The following is a 19,700-nucleotide window of genomic DNA, read 5'->3' as shown; positions in this document are numbered from 1 at the left end:
TTCAGATGTGTTGTGTTTTTATCTGTGCATTCAGGAGCTCAGACGTATTTGATGATACGGCTCTATGCAACATGAACAGTATGTCTCATCTGTTTTTCTACAGTAGCTTCACACCCCCCCACCCACACATACACACAGCCTCAGCTCGGATAATAACGACTTTGCCTTCCTAGTTAATCTTAATATATTATATTTCAGATGATTAATAAAAATGATTACAACTTGTTGAACTACTTGGCACTACAGGCAGCCTCGTGTCACATCTTAGATCAATTTAACTTTACATTTCTGTGTCATGTCCATGTTTCCATGTCATGTTTAGTGCCCAGATTATTAATATTAATTCTTTTTTGAGCTTCATTCCCTTGTTTTTTCCTCTTTTTTTTATTCATGTGTTTTATTTATAATGTTTGAGGTTTTACGAAAGAATTGAGTTGTTTTTTCTTTTTCTTTCTTTTCCAGTTTCCTGTCACTTAAATCTGACACGTTTTGATAGAGCAGAACAGCGTCTTGTCAGGACTTGATGTGAACATCTTTCACCAGCTTAACACTCAACATTTGACTGTTACCGTTACATCTCTAAGATTTACCAGCCGGAGCAGTTTGAAGACGGACTGTTTTGTATTCACAGTGAAAATCCAGAATCTAGTTACTTTCACGTCCAGATAATCAGTTCATGTCATTCAAAATGTTGTCACACAAACACTACTCAAGTTGCAATCAACTGCTGGTCAAATGCAACAGTAAGAAATTGATCGAAACAGGGACAAAAAAAGAAGAAAAACAATAGTTAGACTGGATCTGGTGAAACGGTCCGAGCGGCTTGTAAACATATGTAACGGTTCCATTCATCTGTGCTGATTCAGACTACCAGTTACAAGACTAACGGCCTGCCTGTCATTAAACTGTAGACGTAGGTTTTATGTTGCTTTGAGTGTTGGTTCTTCCTACAAAATAAAATGACTTCTGTTGAGTTTTGCCCTCCATCTCTTGGACTGTATGATGTGGTTGTCGATGTTATATATGTGTACACAAGTGTTGCACAGAGGTAATCACAAGCAAAATGGCATATTATTTTGTGCAATTGATTTATTTTTATAGTATTTAAGCTGTTTTTTGTTTTGTTTTGTTGGTGAGAACATTGTAACAGATGTTTTATTTTGAGGTGGGGGACTGTCGGGGGTCGTATCCATAACTGTGGACAGCTTGGTAGATTAATGAAAGGGGGAAATGTCTACTAATAAAATCCTAATTTCAGTTCTTGACTGTTGCTTTCTTTCTTTCTTTTTCAAGTAAAATAAAATATGAAACTTTTCTTCCCTTTGTACTTGTTTGGCCAGTAAACTGGTACAGGATAATGTATGTTCAACTGCAGACCAGGCAAAGTTGCTGCTGCTGTAGCCTGAATATTTGCATTAAGAAGCAATTGAGCAGATGAACCTGATACAGAAATTTCATTTACTTAATTTTCTGTCATTCCTCTTCTCTGACTGACACAGAAGAGAGATGATCCAGATTCAACGTGTTCTGCTGAATCAGCTGCTGCACAACAAAAAAAAACTCTGCAACAATTCAAATTTTGTATAATTTTAATTTATAAACATAAAGCATTTATGACAACCAACAAGAGGATAAATGCACCGTTTGAGACCAAATGAAACATCTGATGTAGCAGATGTTTGTTTGATTTTTTTTTTTTAACAATACCTGGTGAAATAAAAATATTTATAAGAAAAAAACAGCATTTTGTTAAATCCATGTAAAACATTCACCTCATCTTTCAAGTTACATACTCTTTAAAATACAGGTCCTATAGATACCATGGTTGTGTATAATATTTACAGAACACAGCGCCAACAAAATTATAAATATTAATAACATTTTTCCACTTGATGTGGACAAAAACGAGCAAGCAGACGTTAAGTTTGACCCCACTGTCGTAACAAAGACGACATGATGATGATGACGACGACGACGTATCAGTCAATGGTGGAAAACATTCAGATCATGAAACAGACAGACTCTTCGTTAGGGTTGCTACATGAAGCTACTGGCGAACTGAGGTTGTAAAAGAGCTAAAGTATTGTTGTTTGTAGTGAAGTAACGTTTATAAGCCACAGCTCCGACAGTTTTCATGACTAAACCACAGTTCATTTTCTTCTTCTGCACTCGTGCGATCAGGAAGAACACGGAGGAGCTCTGAGCTCCAGGTAAAAGGCCATGTCGTTACAGCAGTTCCCTATATTGCGCAAGCGAGTCGGCATTCAGGAGATATAAGAACAAAAACAAATTGATAAAATAAGAATAGATATGGGCAGCAGAGATGCATTAAAAAGGCAAAGACATTTAGTGCTGAGACATGCATCTCTATTCACAGTTTACAGTAGTTGTCCCTCCTCCCTCAGGGTCAGTGATGATGGTCTTGGAGAGAGGAGGAGCTCATGTGGCCACAGTGATTCTGTTTTCTGTTCACGAAGCTGCAGCAGCATCTGGATAAAATAAGACCAGCAACAAACAGCATGCGATGGGTGGAGAGGGGGTTCACTAAAGGACCTGTCCCACTAACGCCAAGTTTGTAACATTGACCCAACTTTTTAAAGACATCTTTAACTATAAATATCTCAAGTGCCAAAAAAAAAAAAGAAAGAAAGAAAAAAAAAGCTAGCCGTAGCCTAACTTCAGCAGGGGGAACCATTTCTCTGTGACAGTAGACTGGTGCTGAGGCTGTGTCCACACTGCTACAGTTTCCTTTTAAAATTCATTTCATCCACCAGGTTTCACTGAAATCTTAGACTTTTGGAGACGCTGCAGGACTTGTTTCTTTAGAAAACTCTGGGGATATGCAGGATTACCACAGCCGTTCCTCACTAAATTAGATGATGATGTTGGAGCCTACGATGGCTCCTGATTGGCTCTGATCAGCCTTCACTACCTGTGATGATACAACATGATGATGTCACAGTGTCACTGACCTCATCTCTTTGCTGCGGCTGCTGTTCAAGTTCATTTCTGTATTTTTACTCTACAGCTTTTTATTTTTTGCAACAACCCTGCAGAGAGACGATCTACCTTTTTATACCGGCTCAGGTATGTGTGTTTTCAGGTGTGTTGGTCTGGACAGATCGAGCTCCTGTTTTAAAATAGGAACGTATTTGTGTGGACGCAGCTCCAGTGCTTCCAGACTGACTGACCAATCGGGCTCCGTCTATTTACAGGGGGTGATCTTGTCCAGTCCAGGCCAGGACGGGATGTAGTAGCGAGGCAACGTGCCCTCCATGAGCCTCTCCATCCAGAGCCCCAGCCGGTCCAGTTTGTGGTGGATCTGCAGGGTGGAGATGCTGCGCGACCGGTTGGATTTACGCGGCGGGTGGTCGTCACGGGAGCTGGACCTGGATCTGCCCCCCGTGCTGCCCCACTCGTCCTCAGATGACTTCCCCTCCAGATCCTCCCCGGTGTAGACGGGCTTGAACAGACAGAGGTATTTCTTATGGCCGTTGAGTGCCAGCACGTAGCCGGTGTAGTCCACCTTGTGGCCTCCAGCGTCGTCCTCGTCTGCGTCGATCTGCACGGCGTCCTGGGCGAACTCCAGCAGCGTGTTCATCCACTCGCCGTGCTTGTCAATGTTCAGGAAGGAGAAATGCAGCGTCAGGCTCCTGGGAGAGAGAAGGACCAACATTATGGCGTTTGATCAACATATACTGAGGGGTCATTTGTTGCAGGAGGGGACGTTTGTTTCGCTCACCCTGTGAAGGAGTACACCTCTTTGGCGAACTTGCTGAGGAGGATGTTCTTGGAGGCGTCGGTCAGAACCAGCACGATGTTCATGTGTCCAGGTCTCAGCTTCACCAGGTTGCTCAGGTAAGTGATGTCGGTCAGCTCCGTCACCTCCACAAAGTTCTTCTTGGGGGGCCTTCCACCAGCAAAACACCCAGAGCATTATTTAATCTAATATCTTAAAACCAAATATCAGGATTGGTTTTTTTTTATGCATGGTTTACACAGGTTTTGTTATACTGACCTTTGATCCACAGTTTGAATCAGGTGCTGGTGCAGCTTTAGTCCCAAACTAAACTGTCTGTGCTAACGGCTAGCACTCAGATGTGACTGCTATGATGCAAACCTTGAACTTGTTTAATATTAATATTTCAATTGATTGATATCCCTAAATGATCATATTTCATGTTGTGCTTTCAAAACCAAGGTGTTATTCTTTTCTGTAAAAGTTAAATATTGAAAGTAAGTTTAAAAATATTAACGCAGCAGCACTTTGTTTACATCACGTGGTTGCTGAGCTCTAACCTGTGAGCTACACAGCTCTAATGCTGTTGGATGAGAGGGTCCAGGAGGAGTTCATAGACTAAACAATCAAAACCCACAAAATTACCTTATCCCCAAGAATCCTGGGAGAATTGATTGAGTTGATCGATTATGATTGGTTTGCCCATTTAAAGGTAGGGGTGGAGATCCTGGAAAAAAATAGTTCTAGCAAGGCCACATTTTGAAAATAGACAGACAAAGGTCCGAGCCCCTTTCCTCAGTCTTCTCTCTGAGGCTACGCCTCCAGAGCGCAGAAACGGCAGCTTGACTGACACGTCAAGATCCAATCATCGAAAATGTCGCGTTAAAAGATGATTGGATGGTGTTTTTCCAGGCTTGTTCGTTCCACAGGTGACTGCCTTTTTTCATTTTTGTGAAAAAGCATTAGATTACCTGGTTGCAATCGGGGTGTGGAGAGGATTTCCAGCAATTCAGTAAAAAGATCCCCAACCCTACCTTTAAAAATGGCTAAATTTTGATTGATGTTTCAGTTGAAATCTGAAGTCCCCTGGAGACAGTCTGTGTTCAAACAATAGTATTTAACTTAAATATATTTTTAACTTAAATATATTTCCTTTGTGTTGATTCTACCCTTATTCAGTGTCTTCAAGAACAACAAATGTGATTAACCGCTCATAACCACAGCAAATTGGGTGATAAAAAACTTAATCAATCTACAGATGTTATTTTGTTTTTCAGAATGCAAGAGTGTAAAATTCAATATTCCTAATACTACTGCAGATATTGAAGTTTTCAATCAGGAATATCAGCTGAAGCCTGCAAACCACAAAGACGAGTCAGTGTATAATATGTACAGTGTTGGGAGGGTTACATTTAAAATGTATTCCCCTACAGATTACTGATTACATGTCCCAAAATGTAATCTGTAATGTAATTAGATTACTCAAGTAAAGTAATGTAACTTCATTACTTTCTGGATTACTTTTAGATTACTTTAAAATCGCCTGCCTAAGCGCCTTTGACTGGGACACTGAATTTGCTTTGAATGATCTTACACATGATCTTACTGTAGGCTACCGTGGCTTTAAACAAAAGCATTAATAGGCTACATGTGTTTGAATTTGTCAAACCACAGTTTAATTTGTTATTGATCATCCAGCCACATTTAAATGTTTTTTTTTTTATCGCCAAACACATTGAATTAGTGGGCTTAGGCTATATTAAAACTGAGCAGCTTTCTCTGCTCTACAGTTCAGACTACAGCCTCTGAACCTCCTACTCATGCAGAATACCCTAAAAAAAAAACATGTTTTTTAAAATAGGTTTTGTTTGTGAGTGTAGAAGCACGGGCGATTTTAGAAAATTTTGGGGGGCCCGTACAGCGGGGGGCCCCTGTCGTGCCAAGGTGGTCTAGCTTGTAAGCAAAAAGACATACAATGTCTAGACATCCAGAGGTCATACAGACTGCAAAATAAACCCCAATTACACAAAGTACTTGTGTAGTGTGTGTGTAGTTGTATTCTTTGCCACTTACATAAGTGCATATCAAACTGACATCTGACACCACAGCACCTCTGCTCTGCCAATCTTGCTTAACATTTAATTTTTATAAGATTAGAAAACCCTCATACTGTATAGATATAAATAACAATCAAGCTACATTAGCAGAGCAGAATCAAAATGTACGTATTATCTTTTAAAACCTACAATAAAAACAAGCAAATAGAAGGGATATGCCTCTGTTTTGGACATATAGCCCCATTTCTCACAACCGGAGCATGTATCTGAAGCATACAGACCATAATTTCACCGATCCATCAACTATCAACTATCCATCCTCTGCTTCACCATGTGTCTCTTTCAGGCCACACTGTCTTCTTCCACCACATCTGCCCTATTCTCATCTGTCTGTCAGATATTGCTTGAGCTTCACAGAGCTGATGTGTCCTGAGATTTTCGGCACACACACACACACACACACACACACACACACACACACACACACACACACACACACACACACACACACACACACACACACACACACACACACACACACACACACACACACACACACACACACACACACACACACACCTCTGCTCTCTGGTCTGGGCTGCCTGGTTCTTTTGGGCTAGGTGATGGACGGTCCAACCCGACCGGACGCGCTGGTTTGACCCTGGTTCGTGCCGAAAATCTGAGTCGTCAGGCCGGGCTGGGCCTCGGGCGTCATCTCCTTTTTTATTTTTTTATTTTGGCCGGCCTCGCCTCGTAATAATTAATGCTAGTGTGTCGGTCCGTGTCGGGTCCGAGCTTCAACAACTGCGGGTCGGATCTGTTACAGCTTGATGAGCAGGGCGAGTGTGACACAAAAACTGTAGGCCTACTTAGGCCTTTTACAGTCTATGACTTAGGCCTACTGTAAACTTACGTCTCTGCTGAAGTCGGTGTGGTTTTGGAAACAGCGTGACTGACGTTGCTGTTAAACATGCAGCTCATCATAAACACATGACAGTCCAGGATCCTTTTAAAAACGTCATCCTGTCGCAGTTCATTCATGTTGTTTATAGGAGACCGGACATTGAAGAGGAATATGCTGGGCATCCCGATAGCGCCACTACCAAAATGAAGCCAACTTCACCAGTGACGGCCGACGAGTTTAGTAGGCTACTCCGTTTTGTCCGTCCCTCTCTCTTATAACTTCGCCACAGTGCAACAAGCGTCCGTCAGTGCAACCTGCGTGTGCGGTAGGCTAAAGTAATCCAAGTAATCCTTTTTAAAAAAAGAAAGTAACTGTAATCAGAATACATCAATTTAAACTGTAACTATAACGGAATACAGTTACTCATATTTTGTATTTTAATTACGTAACGCCGTTACATGTAATCCGTTACTCCCCAACCCTGAATATGTATAATGTATGAAGTGTGTCGTCACCTGGAGGTGCCGCCGCCCGGTGACCCGTTCTCTGCTTTGGTTCCATCCTTCGCCTTTGGTTTCGTCTGTTTATCTTCACTGGAGTCACTGGAAACAAAATCACGTGAACAGCATGAGAACAGTTTTCTTTGTGTTTCTATGGTGACGCTGTGCAGAGAGTGACCCACCTGAAGGCCTGGATGACCACCGTCCCAAACAGGATGAACAAGGCAGAGAAGATGAGCGACAGAAGAGGCATCATCTCACGCCTGCAGGTCACCAACATGCAACAAAGCAAACCGAGGTTATTTCTACATCAGGATCCTCAATAACGGATAGAGACAAAGTGCTAATTTAAACTTTGTTAAATTTTAATATGTCTCATTAAATTCTGATGGAGCAGCTGAACTGACTGAAGCTTCAGTAAAATAGTTTTCTACCTACCAGTTATTGTGCAGGATATCGTCGATGACTTCAGAGAGGTAGTCGTACGACGCATAGACCCATCGGATCACAAACATCTACAGAGTGAGACAACTACGCTCATTGACCATTCACCAAGTATTGATCACTGATCATATCCTCTCTCTCTTGAGCTCACAGAGAACTTACTGAGGCGAACTCGTTGTTGAGCTCAGGCAGCACGGCATCATGGACGAGGATGGACGGGTCCTTCTGGAGACGCTCCAGCTCGTCCAGGAGACGCTGTTTGTCGTCTTCGCTGCCGTTCCAGGCCGTCACTGGTTTGAATAAGGCCTTACCTGCAGTGTTACGCCGCTCCAGGATCACCACCTGCACCACAACACACACACAGAATTTCAAACACGCACTCGGTCCGAGGATGATTTATGTATGAGTTATCAGTATACCATCAAATCCTAGAACCTTAACAAGAAAGGACTTCACCTGTTTGAGGTCGAGTTTTTCTGCTAAGACACTAATCTGGTGCATATTAAAGCAGAAGTAAGTGATATTTTTGTGTTAATATAAGTCTTAAATAGTTATATCTTCCGACAGCAATCACTTACATAGAGTGTTTGGACCGAAACACGGGTCTGTCAGTCACTCTGCTCTGCTCTGAGCCGAGGAGAAAACTTTTCTTGTATCCTACAAGTTTTATCCAATGAGGAGAGAGAACGGCATGAAGGGCTGTGTGTGCAGGGACGAGGACCAATAGATCCATGACGAGGGCGGGGGCTGCTAACTCCATCGGCTGACAAGCCGTTATGGTGCGTTCAAGGCAGCCCGTAACTCGTGTTTTTCTGACCTGTGAAGTCGTACCAGTTTGATCTGGTACGAGTTCACGGGTCGGAAGTTACGAGTGGCCGTTATAGTGACTTTCACAGGTAAAACAGGTCGGCAGGTCGACAGGCCAGCTGGAGTGGGTTGCCTGGAACGCTACAAAGTCGTAAGTCGTGACTTGAAGCTGTAATTTACGGTTTCAAAAGCCTGCCTGGAACGCAGCATTAGCCAAAACGACCGGATCGCTTACTTCTGCTTTAAAATAAATAATTTCATAGTGAATGCCGTCTCTCTGTTGGAGGTGTGTGGGTGTACCTGTGGTGGCGACTGCGTGCTGTCCTTGTTCTGCATCAGGATGTCACACAGCGGTTGCTGGAGCCGCTGGTAGACGTAGGCAAACCTGACCACCTCCTTGATGTTGGTGGAGGCAAAGGAGAGAAACGCCTGGTTCCCTGAAGTAAAGGTCTCTTCATCCCGTGTGATCAGCAGGACGCAGTATCTAAGACAAGATAGGATATGACACATTTCAATACGATACGATAAGATAAGGTAAGATACAATACAATACAGTAAGATAAGAAGTGCCTGGTTTCTCCAATTTACACTGACACAAGACAAGTGGGGAAAAAAAGAATAATATAAAGCTAAAATAAATGAAATATTAAGATAAAAATATCTAAAAAAAACAGCAAAATGAAGTCAGTTTAGTTTCATATTTCACTTATAAGGTGTAAACAGATGTTAAATTAAAGAGGATGTTGTTTTGTTGTGTCTTACTTCCTGCGTCTGTGGAACTGTTTGACGGGACAGAGCTCGTCGAACAGCTTCTGATTTACGAGCCGCGGTGCGAGCAGGAACTTGTTGTTCAACATGAACTCGTCAATAATTTGCTTTTTCATTCCTTTCGCCTGCAGAGAACAGACAGGAGCGAGTGAGAAAGGAGCCAGGTGGTACTAGGTCAACACCTTAGGCTGTGCATTAATGTTGCGTTGATTCACCTGTATGATGTCAGCAGGCTTGTCTGTGTTCTCCTTGAAGACCAGCATGGTCGGAGCGTACGTGTTGATATTGAACTGTTTCTGCAGGTTGGCCGTCTCTGACAGGCCCTGGTCCACGTAGCCAAACTGCAGGTAGTCTTTATAAGCGAAGGCCGTCAGCTGCAGAGATGAAGGGATAAGTTTGTTTGAGCGATGCCTTCACTGTCTGGCACCACTGGTATATTTCACGGACACGACTACCGTTTCCACAATAATGGCACTAGACAAACTCAAGAGAAAAGAGAGAAGAAAGGTATGACTCCAAAGAGGGCAGACTTTGAATGATGGAGAGTAAAGAATGTGTGACGCCTTGGTTCAATGGACTGTTATAAATGTTAACTTAACCGAAACTATGTTAACACTTCAGTGCCCGTCCTGGCAGAGGTAACAACCTTGCAGGAGTAGTGCAGGTTAGACTTAGATAGATGAGTGAAAAAGAAGGAAAGGGGATAAAATAATTTTTAAATGAGTGTTATTCACTGAGATGTTGATTTGATTTATAAATAATATGTATTTTTCTTTCCCCATTTATTTCTTGACTTTTATCAAATTTCTTTATTATGATATATCGTTATTGCTTTTTTCTTGTTTTCTTATTATATCTTAGTGGTATACAGATGATTAGTTTAATTTACCACAAGGGATAAGTTTCAATTTTGTGTTTGAAGGGGAACTATGCAAGTCCAGTCGCTTTTTCACTGTTTTCCTAACTGGCCAAGTGGCCATGTCATGTGCTTTTTTTTTTCAACGATAAAGAAAGATGATAAACAAATGTATAAGAGATGAAGTGATGCTGTGACATGTGAATATTATTCTCAATTAAAAAGAGATTGAGGAAGACGGGAGCCTACTTTGTACAGCAGAGGAACTACAGGCACTTGGTCAAACAGCAGAACGTGCGGCTTATTGAGCTCGTGCCAGCTGTTCAAGAACTGCAAGTCGTTCTTGTCTGTGACCTGAAATTGAAAGTAAATGGAAACAGTGTCACTCACTTTGCCGTGTAAGAGCTGCACAATAACAACATCCTCTGTCCTGTAAGAAGCTGCAGCATAATCAATGTCTGTTTATTATTTACCCGCTCCACCAGCCTCTGAGGGAGGAGGTCCTCTACAAACTGCCTCAGATGCTCTTTCGCCACAGCGTAATGGAAAAACGTCACTTTGCCATTGATGACTCCGAGTATTGACGGTGTGCGATGAGCTCCGAGGTGATTGGCTAATCGCCTCTCGTAGCCAACATCCACCACGCCAATTCCAACACCTGCGAAGACGGGATATCTCCATTAATCTTTTCAACTCACTGTGAAATCTAATATTGAGTGAGGGATTTGGGGATAATAAAGGCTTGCTCATCCCCCACCTAGAGTCTCCATCTCCTGCACCACCTCCTTCCAGACGGGCTCGATGTGGATGCAGCTGAAGCACCAGTCGGAGGTGATCTTGATCAGGTACGGCCTTCTGTAGCTGTCGGGCACCACGTCGTTGACATACTGGTTAAAGTGCAGCGTGTACTTGCTGTCGGCGAAATCTCTGTGGGTTTTACTGTTGAAGGGAAAGTTAAAGAAGGACTCGTCGAAGTAGAAGTTGTCTTGGCGATTACCGTAGCGACCACTGCCATACGGCTGGGTGTCATCAGTCTGCCCATAGCGGTCATAGTTGGCACGTTTGTCCTCATTGGATAAGATCTATAGATGTTGGGCAAAACAAGTCACTTATTAATTAAACAAGAAATCTTTTATTTAATTTTTATATATATATATATATATATATCTAACCATCATTAAGCCATGAACACATCACTCCATTACTTGAAAACTAAAACTTTATGCCCGTTACAACACGTATGGTGCTGACGACGCACAACATTGTTGTGACACATCTTACTTTTATCAACAAAAAAAACGTGATACATTTGTGAAGCTCTAGTTCAATAAGTTATGTCTTATATCAATTTGTGTGTTTTGCTCTCCTATGTTATATAGATAATCAACATTTTCATGTAACCCACTTTTGTTTTATGATGTGTTTTAATACCTCATCTTCTCTGTCTGTAAATCTCTCAATTATTGTGCAGCACATAGTTGAATCTGAATCACGCAATGTTGACATTACAATAAAACCAAACAAACAGCCTGCTGGTCTGTTACATTTTTCTGTCCCCTGGCTGAAACACTTCCCTTGTGTTGTGAGTTTTTGCAGAGCACATGTTGTCAAATTGCTAAAACTGTTTTCTGAATTTGTAGCACAGTTGTGTCTTCATGTGTTTTCTTACACTACAGTGAGCTGAGCCTGTGGCCTCCATAACTTTGTTACAAAACAATTATATTTATTTATAAATAAATATTAACATTACTTTTATTGTTGTTGTTAGACATTAACATGACTCAATCCTCTAGTCATGCATACAAGATGTTTTGTGGCTTTTATCATTGCTTACACACACATGTACCACAGGTTATACAGCAGCTGGTTCAACTTCTGACATGGGACTGACCTCGTAAGACTTGGTGATCTTGATGAACATGTCCTCAGCCCCTGGGTTTTTGTTTTTGTCAGGATGCCTGGAGGAGGGGGACACCTGTTAGTTTCCGAGGAGGAGGTGAGTGTGGTTTGGTATGAGCAGGGCAGTGAGCAGTAGTTAGCCTACCACTCTTTGGCCAGACGCTTGTAGACCTTTTTGATCTCAGCCTGGCTCGCACTCCTGGTGACTCCGAGGATCTTGTACGGGTCCATCTCCGGCCCCCCGGCCAGGGTCGCTCCTGTCAGCAGCACCGAGAGGACCAACACAGCCGCCAGCAGCACTGACATCTTTGACCCTGCCATCACAGTTACCTTAAACACACCATGGAAAATATAATATCATTTTAAGTATATGCATCCAAGTATCATCCCTGAGCTAACGCAACGGGTTTGAATCTCACTTAAATCGCCTTTTCAGCCATACTGACGTTTCGTTTCCCTTGTCGTGATGCAAAATGATGGAGACAACCGTTTCGCTAAAGATGCTGAGAATTACATTATAGCATGCTAACCTGAAGCTAGGCAGGCTAGGTGATACATGTCGGCTAACTAACACAGCAACAGCCGGGGTTAGACATGATACTGAGCTGTGACATTAACGGTACTCCCGGCGGATAAATCACGTTCACGCTGCTGAATTTTTTTTTTTTTTTTTTGCCTCCTTTTTTCTTTTCTTCTTTTTTTTTTACATTAGGGATAGGTGCGTGTCTGTCTACGGTGGTTTAGCTGCCTCGACCAAAAACAGCTCTACAGTTCCCAGTCACCTCCAGCAGATGCGGTCAACCGGTACTACGCCACATATTTGGGGAAGGTTTCGACGCTCCTCGTCTCCTCGGTTAACGCTGATGCGAAAAGACAACGATAAGCGAAGGGTGTGTTCATCATCTTCATCCCGCTAGTTCCTCCGGAGCGGAGCTGTCAACCTGCCGAGGCATCAGAGGAGGCGGAGGAGCGGGGAGGGAGGGAGGGAGGGAGGTGGGGGTTAGAGAAGGGGGCGGCGACCAGCGGTGAAAGTAATTTTGGGAGAGTGAATATTTAATGACAAATTTGCTTCCCTCCTGTGTTTTAGGGGTTTTTGCCTTGGTCACACCACCTTTGTTGTATGTGCTGCGGCCGTGAAAGCCGAGACGCAGCGACGGCGCGGTGACTACAATCAAACGCACCCCGATTATTTTTCTCCTCGCTCTCTCCGTGAGCCAATCAGAGGCCGCGGTGATGTAAACACGGAAGTTGTAGGTGAAACCGAGCACAAAACAAATCGAAACAGGCGACACTAGGAACATTTGTAGAGAAATACGCTTTAATTTCCCTTTTACGAATTAATTTTTAATAAAATTGTTCAGTTTAAGATCCCGACTGACTCCGTGATAATACCGTAATCTGTCAGGTGCAGCTTTTGTTATTGTTTTATTATTTTGGGGCAGCCAGCCCCCCCACCCAGCAGGATGGAGGAGAGACACAAGAAGATTCTCCAGCGGAACAGGACCAACCTGGTGCGAGACCTGGACCCGTCCAGTCTCTACGACGGCCTTTTGGAAAAAGGGGTTTTTACCCAGGACATGATCGACGAGATCAAGGTAGGGCAGATATGTAACTTGGGTCACACGACATCCAGGTTATGGGGCGTTTACGGACACTGAACTTTCTCCTCTGACAGAGCTCTGGGACCAGACGCGACCAGGCCAGACAGTTGGTCCGGGACTTAGAGACCCGCGGGAGTCGAGCCTTCCCTTTGTTCCTGCTGTGCCTCCAGGACACGGGTCAGCAGAGTCTAGCGGAGCTGCTGCACAATGGAGCTCCAAGAGTTCATCTACAGCCCGCGACCCCCACTGAGGTCGTCCGCCCTGTTCTCCAGCCTCTCCCAGTGTGTACGTGTGTGTGTGTGATAGTAAATTATATCTCATTAATATTAATATCATAACAGCCTTTCAAGAGAGTGTTGGTAGGTAGGAAAGTGCTTTAACTTTTGTAATGTAAACCATTTGTTGCTCTTTAACAGCTTCTCCAATGGATGTTGACAAGCAAAGAACAGAAGTCCCTATCCGTCCAATACAGAGACCCAGTACTACTCCCAGTCCATGTAAGATATTCAGTTAATTTACATACCAGTAAAAACCATGTAAGCTCGTTAATGTTTACCACATACCAATATTTATGTTATTACAGCACCTGAAATGGAGCACATCAGGCCAAGGCCACAAGCCAGGCCGAGGCGGGACAGTATCCAGGTAAACACCATTTTATTTATGATGCACTTTACAACCAACAGCAGGACACAGACTGACCTAGAAACAGTTTAATCCAAAATGACATCGTGCTCCCTCTGTATCAGTGCTATAAAATGGATGCCAGCCCATGTGGGCACTGCCTCATCATAAACAATGTGGACTTTGACCCTGAGAGCGAGCTGAGCAACCGCAAAGGCTCCAACATCGACTGTGATAAGCTGGAGAGAAGGTTCAAGGCACTCAACTTCATTGTGGAGGTCAAGACAAACCTGAAACAGAAAGTAAGAACTGTTTCTTATGCCCCTGTGTCTGAAACCACATGTTGAACATTGAGCTTGTATGTGAAGCTAACTGCCTGTCCTACCATTTCAGCAAATCAAGCGTGAACTGGCAGCTCTGTCTAAACTGGACCACTCACAGTATGACTGCTGTGTGGTTATCATGCTGTCACATGGGACAGAGGTGAGACGTCTCAGGATTAATTCCAATAGCAATCCACGCTGAATGTAATAAAGAGAGAAATCACCTTCAGATTACCATAAAATAAATCTCTGCAAATCCTGCATAGTTTACTTTTATCACACCAGCTGCTGATGAAATGTCAGTTTTTGCGTTCAGAGGCTGATGTCGACACATTCTCTAACAAAATCTTACCAGAGTTTCCTTTGACCTACACAAGCTCTCATCAGGACAACATCTAACCTGATGTGTGCTCACATTTATTCCCATAGGTGGCCCACAACCGTTTCCCTGGTGCTGTGTACGGTGTGGACGGACAGTTCGTCCCGGTTCAGCTCATCACAAACTGTCTCAATGGACAGCACTGCCCGTCTCTACAGGGCAAACCCAAGCTTTTCTTCATCCAGGCCTGTGGAGGAGGTAGAGAACATCTTGTGCACAGTCTTAACTCAACATTTAATGGTTAATCATGCAGTACAAGTCATCTTGTGTTGTTGTCATCTAGGTGAAAGAGACACTGGCTTTGAGGTGTCACCTGATGATGAGGTGGAACCATCCATCGGCGGAGCGGACGACCAGACAGATGCCATCCCCATGTCGTCCAGCAGTGACTCTCTGAGCATGTCAGATGAACCGGACGCCAGAGCCTCTCTGCCCACGCCTAGTGACATCCTGGTGTCCTACTCAACCTCTCCTGGTGTGTTTGTGTCCCAGTGTTGTGTGTGTGTGTGCTGTGCTCACAACTCTGTGTTTATACAGAGTTTGATTTGTAGTTTTCTTGATCTAATAGCAACAATGCAATTTAGCACAGTTCAAACTAAATATGAATCTGATTTTATAGCTTTTGCTAATTTGACATGTTTTACATTTACACATCACCATAGTATTGAACAGAGGACAGATAGATAGATGTCGTCATTGTCATTCAGACATTACATCAAGATGTATTGTAGAACAAAATAACGTTTGCATTAGGCCACAATAAAACAAATAGATAAAAATACTGTAATAAAAATAACCAGGTTAGAAAAAACATTTGAATAATACAGTATATAATATATAAATAATGGCATAAATACAAGTACACATGCAGATGTGTGTAAATGATATAACAAATAAGATTTAAAAAAATAAGCAAAAAAATTATTGCATATTTCAGTGAATTGTGTGACACAATATTGCACAGAATAAAAGCAGATTTGATAACAACACAACTGTTAATTTACAATTTGCGGAGCCTGAAAAGTAACAGCAACACAAGCTATTGATAGTCAAACAAAAACAATTAGCAATAGTTATGATTAGCAAGAAGCTCTGATTTGATTTTAGCAGCACTATACGCACTGGTTGTTGATGCCAATCATGTGACATGTGCAGGTTATGTCTCCTGGAGAGACACTCAGTCTGGGTCCTGGTTCGTTGAGACGATGGATCGTGTCCTCGAGGAGAATGCTGCCACCGATGACCTGGTGACCATGTTGATGATGGTGAGCTTCTCTTACACCATAAACATAGACCACCACAAAACATGACAAATAAAAAACACAATCATATTAACTTCTAATGGAAAAGGTAAGGACCTGCTATTAAAAAAGATTGTTGTTGATTGGACAGACACATTTTAGCCACAAATTGGGCAATACATCAGGACATTTTTAAACCCCCGGGGTGTTTTCTGATTTGTCGTACTGTTTTTCAAGTGTTTTAAAGTTCCCCGTAATAGACACATCTAATTATTAACTGTCCTTGTTTACAGGTGAACAATGATGTCTCCCAAAACTCTGCAAAGGGTCTCTACAAACAAATGCCTGGTTCCTTTAACTTCCTCCGCAAACTTCTCTACTTCCAAACCCAAGCATGAGAAAATTCTCAGTTTCAGGTTCAGGTTCAATGTTTAAATGTTTTTGACCTGTGATGTCTTTGGATTATGTCTCAGAATGATTGTGAGATGTATGGATTTTCCTTACTGCACATTGATATTGTCCGTAGAGTCTGTGTTTTTGCAATATCTGATAACTTTTCTACATGAATTAGGCTCAGGTGAAAGAAAATATGTAGCCTACCATGTAGGCTACTGTTTTTTTTATATTGGTGTCTCAACGACACAGCAGCTCTCAGTTTTTGAGAGCAGATAATCAACACAATGTTAAGATGATTTGTCTGATTCGTGTTATCTGTCTCTTTAATACACTGAACAAAGTGGGATTTTGTTGTCATGATGTAAAAATTGAGGCTGGAAATGCAGCCAACTCTAAGGTGTCAACTCTTGCAGTGAGTGGGAGCATTTCAGATTCTTTATCTGACCTGTTGCTCCGTTATACAACACTTTTCTCCAGCTGCAGCTGTGTATGGATAATCAGCTTGATAATCCGTTGTTGTGATAGACACATGTGTTTTCATAACGTAGCCTATCATAAAGTGAATACAATCACCGCAACTCTGTCCGGAGCTTCGCTACTTTTATTTCCGTCTCCTTGGTAACAGTAACCCCCGGTACAAAGATTTCAAAATAAGGGCACACTCATAGACTGTAAAAAGAGGGCACACTGAATATCATAAGACATTACAGCCATAACGCTCTTCTAAAAATAATTCAGACTCGTTGGAAATCGGTGTGAATAGGCTACATATTACATAACTATAGCTGCCAGATCCAATTTACGCACGCTTTGAATTGTGCTCCTTGTAAATTAGAGTTGAATCTGTGGAGGCAGACCATTAATTTGGCGAAATAAAATGCAAAAAAAATCGCCCAGACAATGCCAAAAATTAAATTCGTCCTATCGCCCAAGCCTATCTCACTTTACTATAAGGTACACAGAAAGGGTAACTAATGATTAAAGCAGAAGTAAGCGGAATGTTTGTGTTAATATAAGTCTTAAATAGTTATGTCTTCCAACAGCAATCACTTATATAGAGTGTTTGGTCCGAAACACGGGTCTGTCAGTCGCTCTGCTCTGCTGTAAGCCGAGGAGAAAACTTTCCTTGTATCCTACAACCTTTATCCAATGAGGAGAGAGAACGGCATAAAGGGGCGGTCCTCTCTGTGTGTGCAGCCAAGGGATGCGCGCGAATGTGGTGACGTAGGGACGAGGGCGGGGACTGCTAACTCCATCGGCTGACAAGAAGTTAGCCAAAACGACCGGATCGCTTACTTCTGCTTTAAGTAATGATTTAGTACTCATTACCTACTCATTTTGATGTCTCACTTTACCTTAAGGTACACAAAAAGGGTAACTAATGATTAAGTAATAGTTAGTTCCTCAGTAATTTGATTAGGAGTTACTGAAGAACTCGCCATTAAATAGTGAGTTCCTCATTCATTCCAAATTTGTTTCATAGTAAATAACTAGGCTACTCTAAATTTTGTGCACCTCAAACAACTTTACTGTGAACCACGGTGTGATCAGTATACAGTACTTTACACACAGCCCCATGATACATTCATTTAGCCTACCAAACATGTGACAAACTATCATATTTATTTCGAAGGCAACATGGATGGTCATATTGATGTGTATGTGGTCTGAAATTAATGAATAAAATCTTCTCAAGAATCCTGCGGTCTGTGATTTTTTTTAAGGAACTACTAATGTAAAGATGAAGATGAAGAAATGAAAAACCACTCATTATGTGTCACTTTAGGCCATAAAGGTTAACTACTGGACATGTTATTGAGTATTGATTCTTTACTGATGAAGTAACTAGTTCACTAATCATCAAGTTGTGATTAACTTTCTATGAAATTTGATAATGAGTTAATGAAGAACTGATCATTAATAGTTCCTCATTAGTTCCTCATTAACTACTCCTCTGAAATTTGATCAGGGGTTCCTGAAGAACTGATCATTAACTAATAGTTAGTTAATCATTAGTTCCTCAGTTACTACTTTAATTTTGTGTACAGTTCCCTAACTAACTACTCATTAGTTCCTCAGTAACTACTCCTCTGAACTTTGATCAGGGTTCCTGAAGAAGTGACCATTGACTAATAGTTAATTAATCAGTAGTTCCTCAGTAACTACTGTAATTTTGTGTACCCTAATTCCTCACTAACTACTCATTAGTTCCTCATTAGTTCTTCATTAGGTCCTCATTAACTATTCTAATTTTGTGTTGCTACCTTTGAGTCTCTTGTTTGCAAAACATAAACTCAAATAGTTTCCCATTTTCCAACTAGTTTTTGCAAAAACTTTCCCAAAGTTAAGGTATGTAGGTCAGATATGGAAAACAAACAAAACAAACAAACATTTATTTGTATAAAATGTAAAATGCTTTATTATCTAATGAATCCTTTAGTTTATGTAACAGTTATTGTTTTAGATTTTTTCAAGCCTGATGAAGCCCACAAGGTGAAACGCGTTGCTGCTGTTTTTAACAATAAATTAATTGAATGTACCCCATTGTGTGCGGTGGAACCTTCTTTTCTTTTTCCATGGTTTTTGTTCCTGACACCACCTGCACCAATGTGGAGTTTTATCTGAGCTGTGCAGGGGCAATCTCTTCTCTTATTGTTTTATAATTTTAACTTAGAATCCCTTACTCTATGAATTCCAATACCTTTTGATGCATCTTTGCCAATAGACATAGATATAGTATCAATCATCCACATGCTGACTTAGACTTTTTTTTATTGTCATCAGAATATGTGTAACTGAATGAAATTTTCATTTCAATTACGGTAACTAAGGCAGATTAAAAAAATATAAGAATATAACACTGTCATTGTGAAGGTTTTTGAATGCTGATGTTAGCATTAAGCTCAAAGCACCACTGTGTGTGCACAGGGCTGATGTAGATCTCATCAGAAAACCTTAAAAGATTCCTTAGCCTGAATTAGTGTACAAAATGCTTTGTGACTACGACTGTATATCATCTTCTTTAATCGTTTAAGTTTAAGTCACATTAGCAAGAAGTGTACAAAGTACATTAAGTCTGTGTCAACATTACAACAGAAATATACTAGGTAAATCTGTTGATGCAGTCTTGGAAACACAGGATGACAAGACTGGAGTTTCACA

The 19,700-nt window shown here is 41.7% G+C and overlaps 2 protein-coding genes across 3 annotated transcripts; one reads left to right on the top strand and one right to left on the bottom strand.

Moving 5' to 3' along the window:
- Nucleotides 1–2,877: 2,877 nt before the first annotated feature.
- Nucleotides 2,878–12,933, bottom strand: dnajc16 (DnaJ (Hsp40) homolog, subfamily C, member 16). Of its 2 annotated transcripts, none has more exons than XM_085781379.1 (15): nucleotides 12,421–12,927; nucleotides 12,120–12,304; nucleotides 11,967–12,033; nucleotides 10,833–11,157; nucleotides 10,549–10,733; nucleotides 10,325–10,429; nucleotides 9,435–9,593; nucleotides 9,214–9,344; nucleotides 8,752–8,935; nucleotides 7,807–7,986; nucleotides 7,639–7,715; nucleotides 7,383–7,463; nucleotides 7,216–7,302; nucleotides 3,743–3,910; nucleotides 2,878–3,653 (listed from the first exon to the last, which is right to left on the bottom strand). In XM_085781379.1, exons 2-15 carry the CDS (start codon nucleotides 12,293–12,295, stop codon nucleotides 3,206–3,208), a joined length of 2,373 nt encoding a protein of 790 aa, XP_085637505.1. In that variant the 5' UTR covers nucleotides 12,296–12,304; nucleotides 12,421–12,927; the 3' UTR covers nucleotides 2,878–3,205. The 2 variants fall into 2 exon arrangements, with proteins under 2 accessions (XP_085637505.1, XP_085637504.1); XM_085781378.1 differs by having other exon boundaries at nucleotides 2,883–3,653; nucleotides 12,757–12,933.
- Nucleotides 12,934–12,976: 43 nt separating this feature from the next.
- On the top strand, nucleotides 12,977–17,022 carry casp9 (caspase 9, apoptosis-related cysteine peptidase). The gene is made up of 10 exons (XM_085781380.1): nucleotides 12,977–13,569; nucleotides 13,650–13,860; nucleotides 13,992–14,072; nucleotides 14,159–14,220; nucleotides 14,325–14,501; nucleotides 14,593–14,682; nucleotides 14,952–15,099; nucleotides 15,185–15,376; nucleotides 16,057–16,166; nucleotides 16,436–17,022. The coding sequence occupies exons 1-10, from the start codon at nucleotides 13,438–13,440 to the stop codon at nucleotides 16,538–16,540; spliced, it is 1,308 nt and encodes a 435-aa protein (XP_085637506.1). The 5' UTR covers nucleotides 12,977–13,437; the 3' UTR covers nucleotides 16,541–17,022.
- Nucleotides 17,023–19,700: the final 2,678 nt, after the last annotated feature.

Source organism: Trachurus japonicus, chromosome 7, assembly GCF_045865225.1.
Source record: "Trachurus japonicus isolate A0001 chromosome 7, Traja_1.0".
Taxonomy (NCBI): Eukaryota; Metazoa; Chordata; class Actinopteri; order Carangiformes; family Carangidae; genus Trachurus; species Trachurus japonicus.
Note: the sequence above shows the minus strand (reverse complement) of the source record. Positions and strands in the feature narration are given on the sequence as shown.

Coding starts and splice junctions, on each gene's coding strand:
- casp9 (XM_085781380.1), top strand. CDS start 13,438: ATGGAGGAGAGACACAAGAAGATTCTCCAGCGGAACAGGACCAACCTG. Junction 14,073..14,158: donor CAGTACTACTCCCAGTCCAT/GTAAGATATTCA, acceptor ATGTTATTACAG/CACCTGAAATGGAGCACATC. Junction 15,100..15,184: donor CATCCAGGCCTGTGGAGGAG/GTAGAGAACATC, acceptor GTTGTCATCTAG/GTGAAAGAGACACTGGCTTT.
- dnajc16 (XM_085781378.1), bottom strand. CDS start 12,295: ATGGCAGGGTCAAAGATGTCAGTGCTGCTGGCGGCTGTGTTGGTCCTC. Junction 8,936..9,213: donor CAGTTCCACAGACGCAGGAA/GTAAGACACAAC, acceptor ATCTTGTCTTAG/ATACTGCGTCCTGCTGATCA. Junction 7,987..8,751: donor GCACGCAGTCGCCACCACAG/GTACACCCACAC, acceptor GTTGTGGTGCAG/GTGGTGATCCTGGAGCGGCG.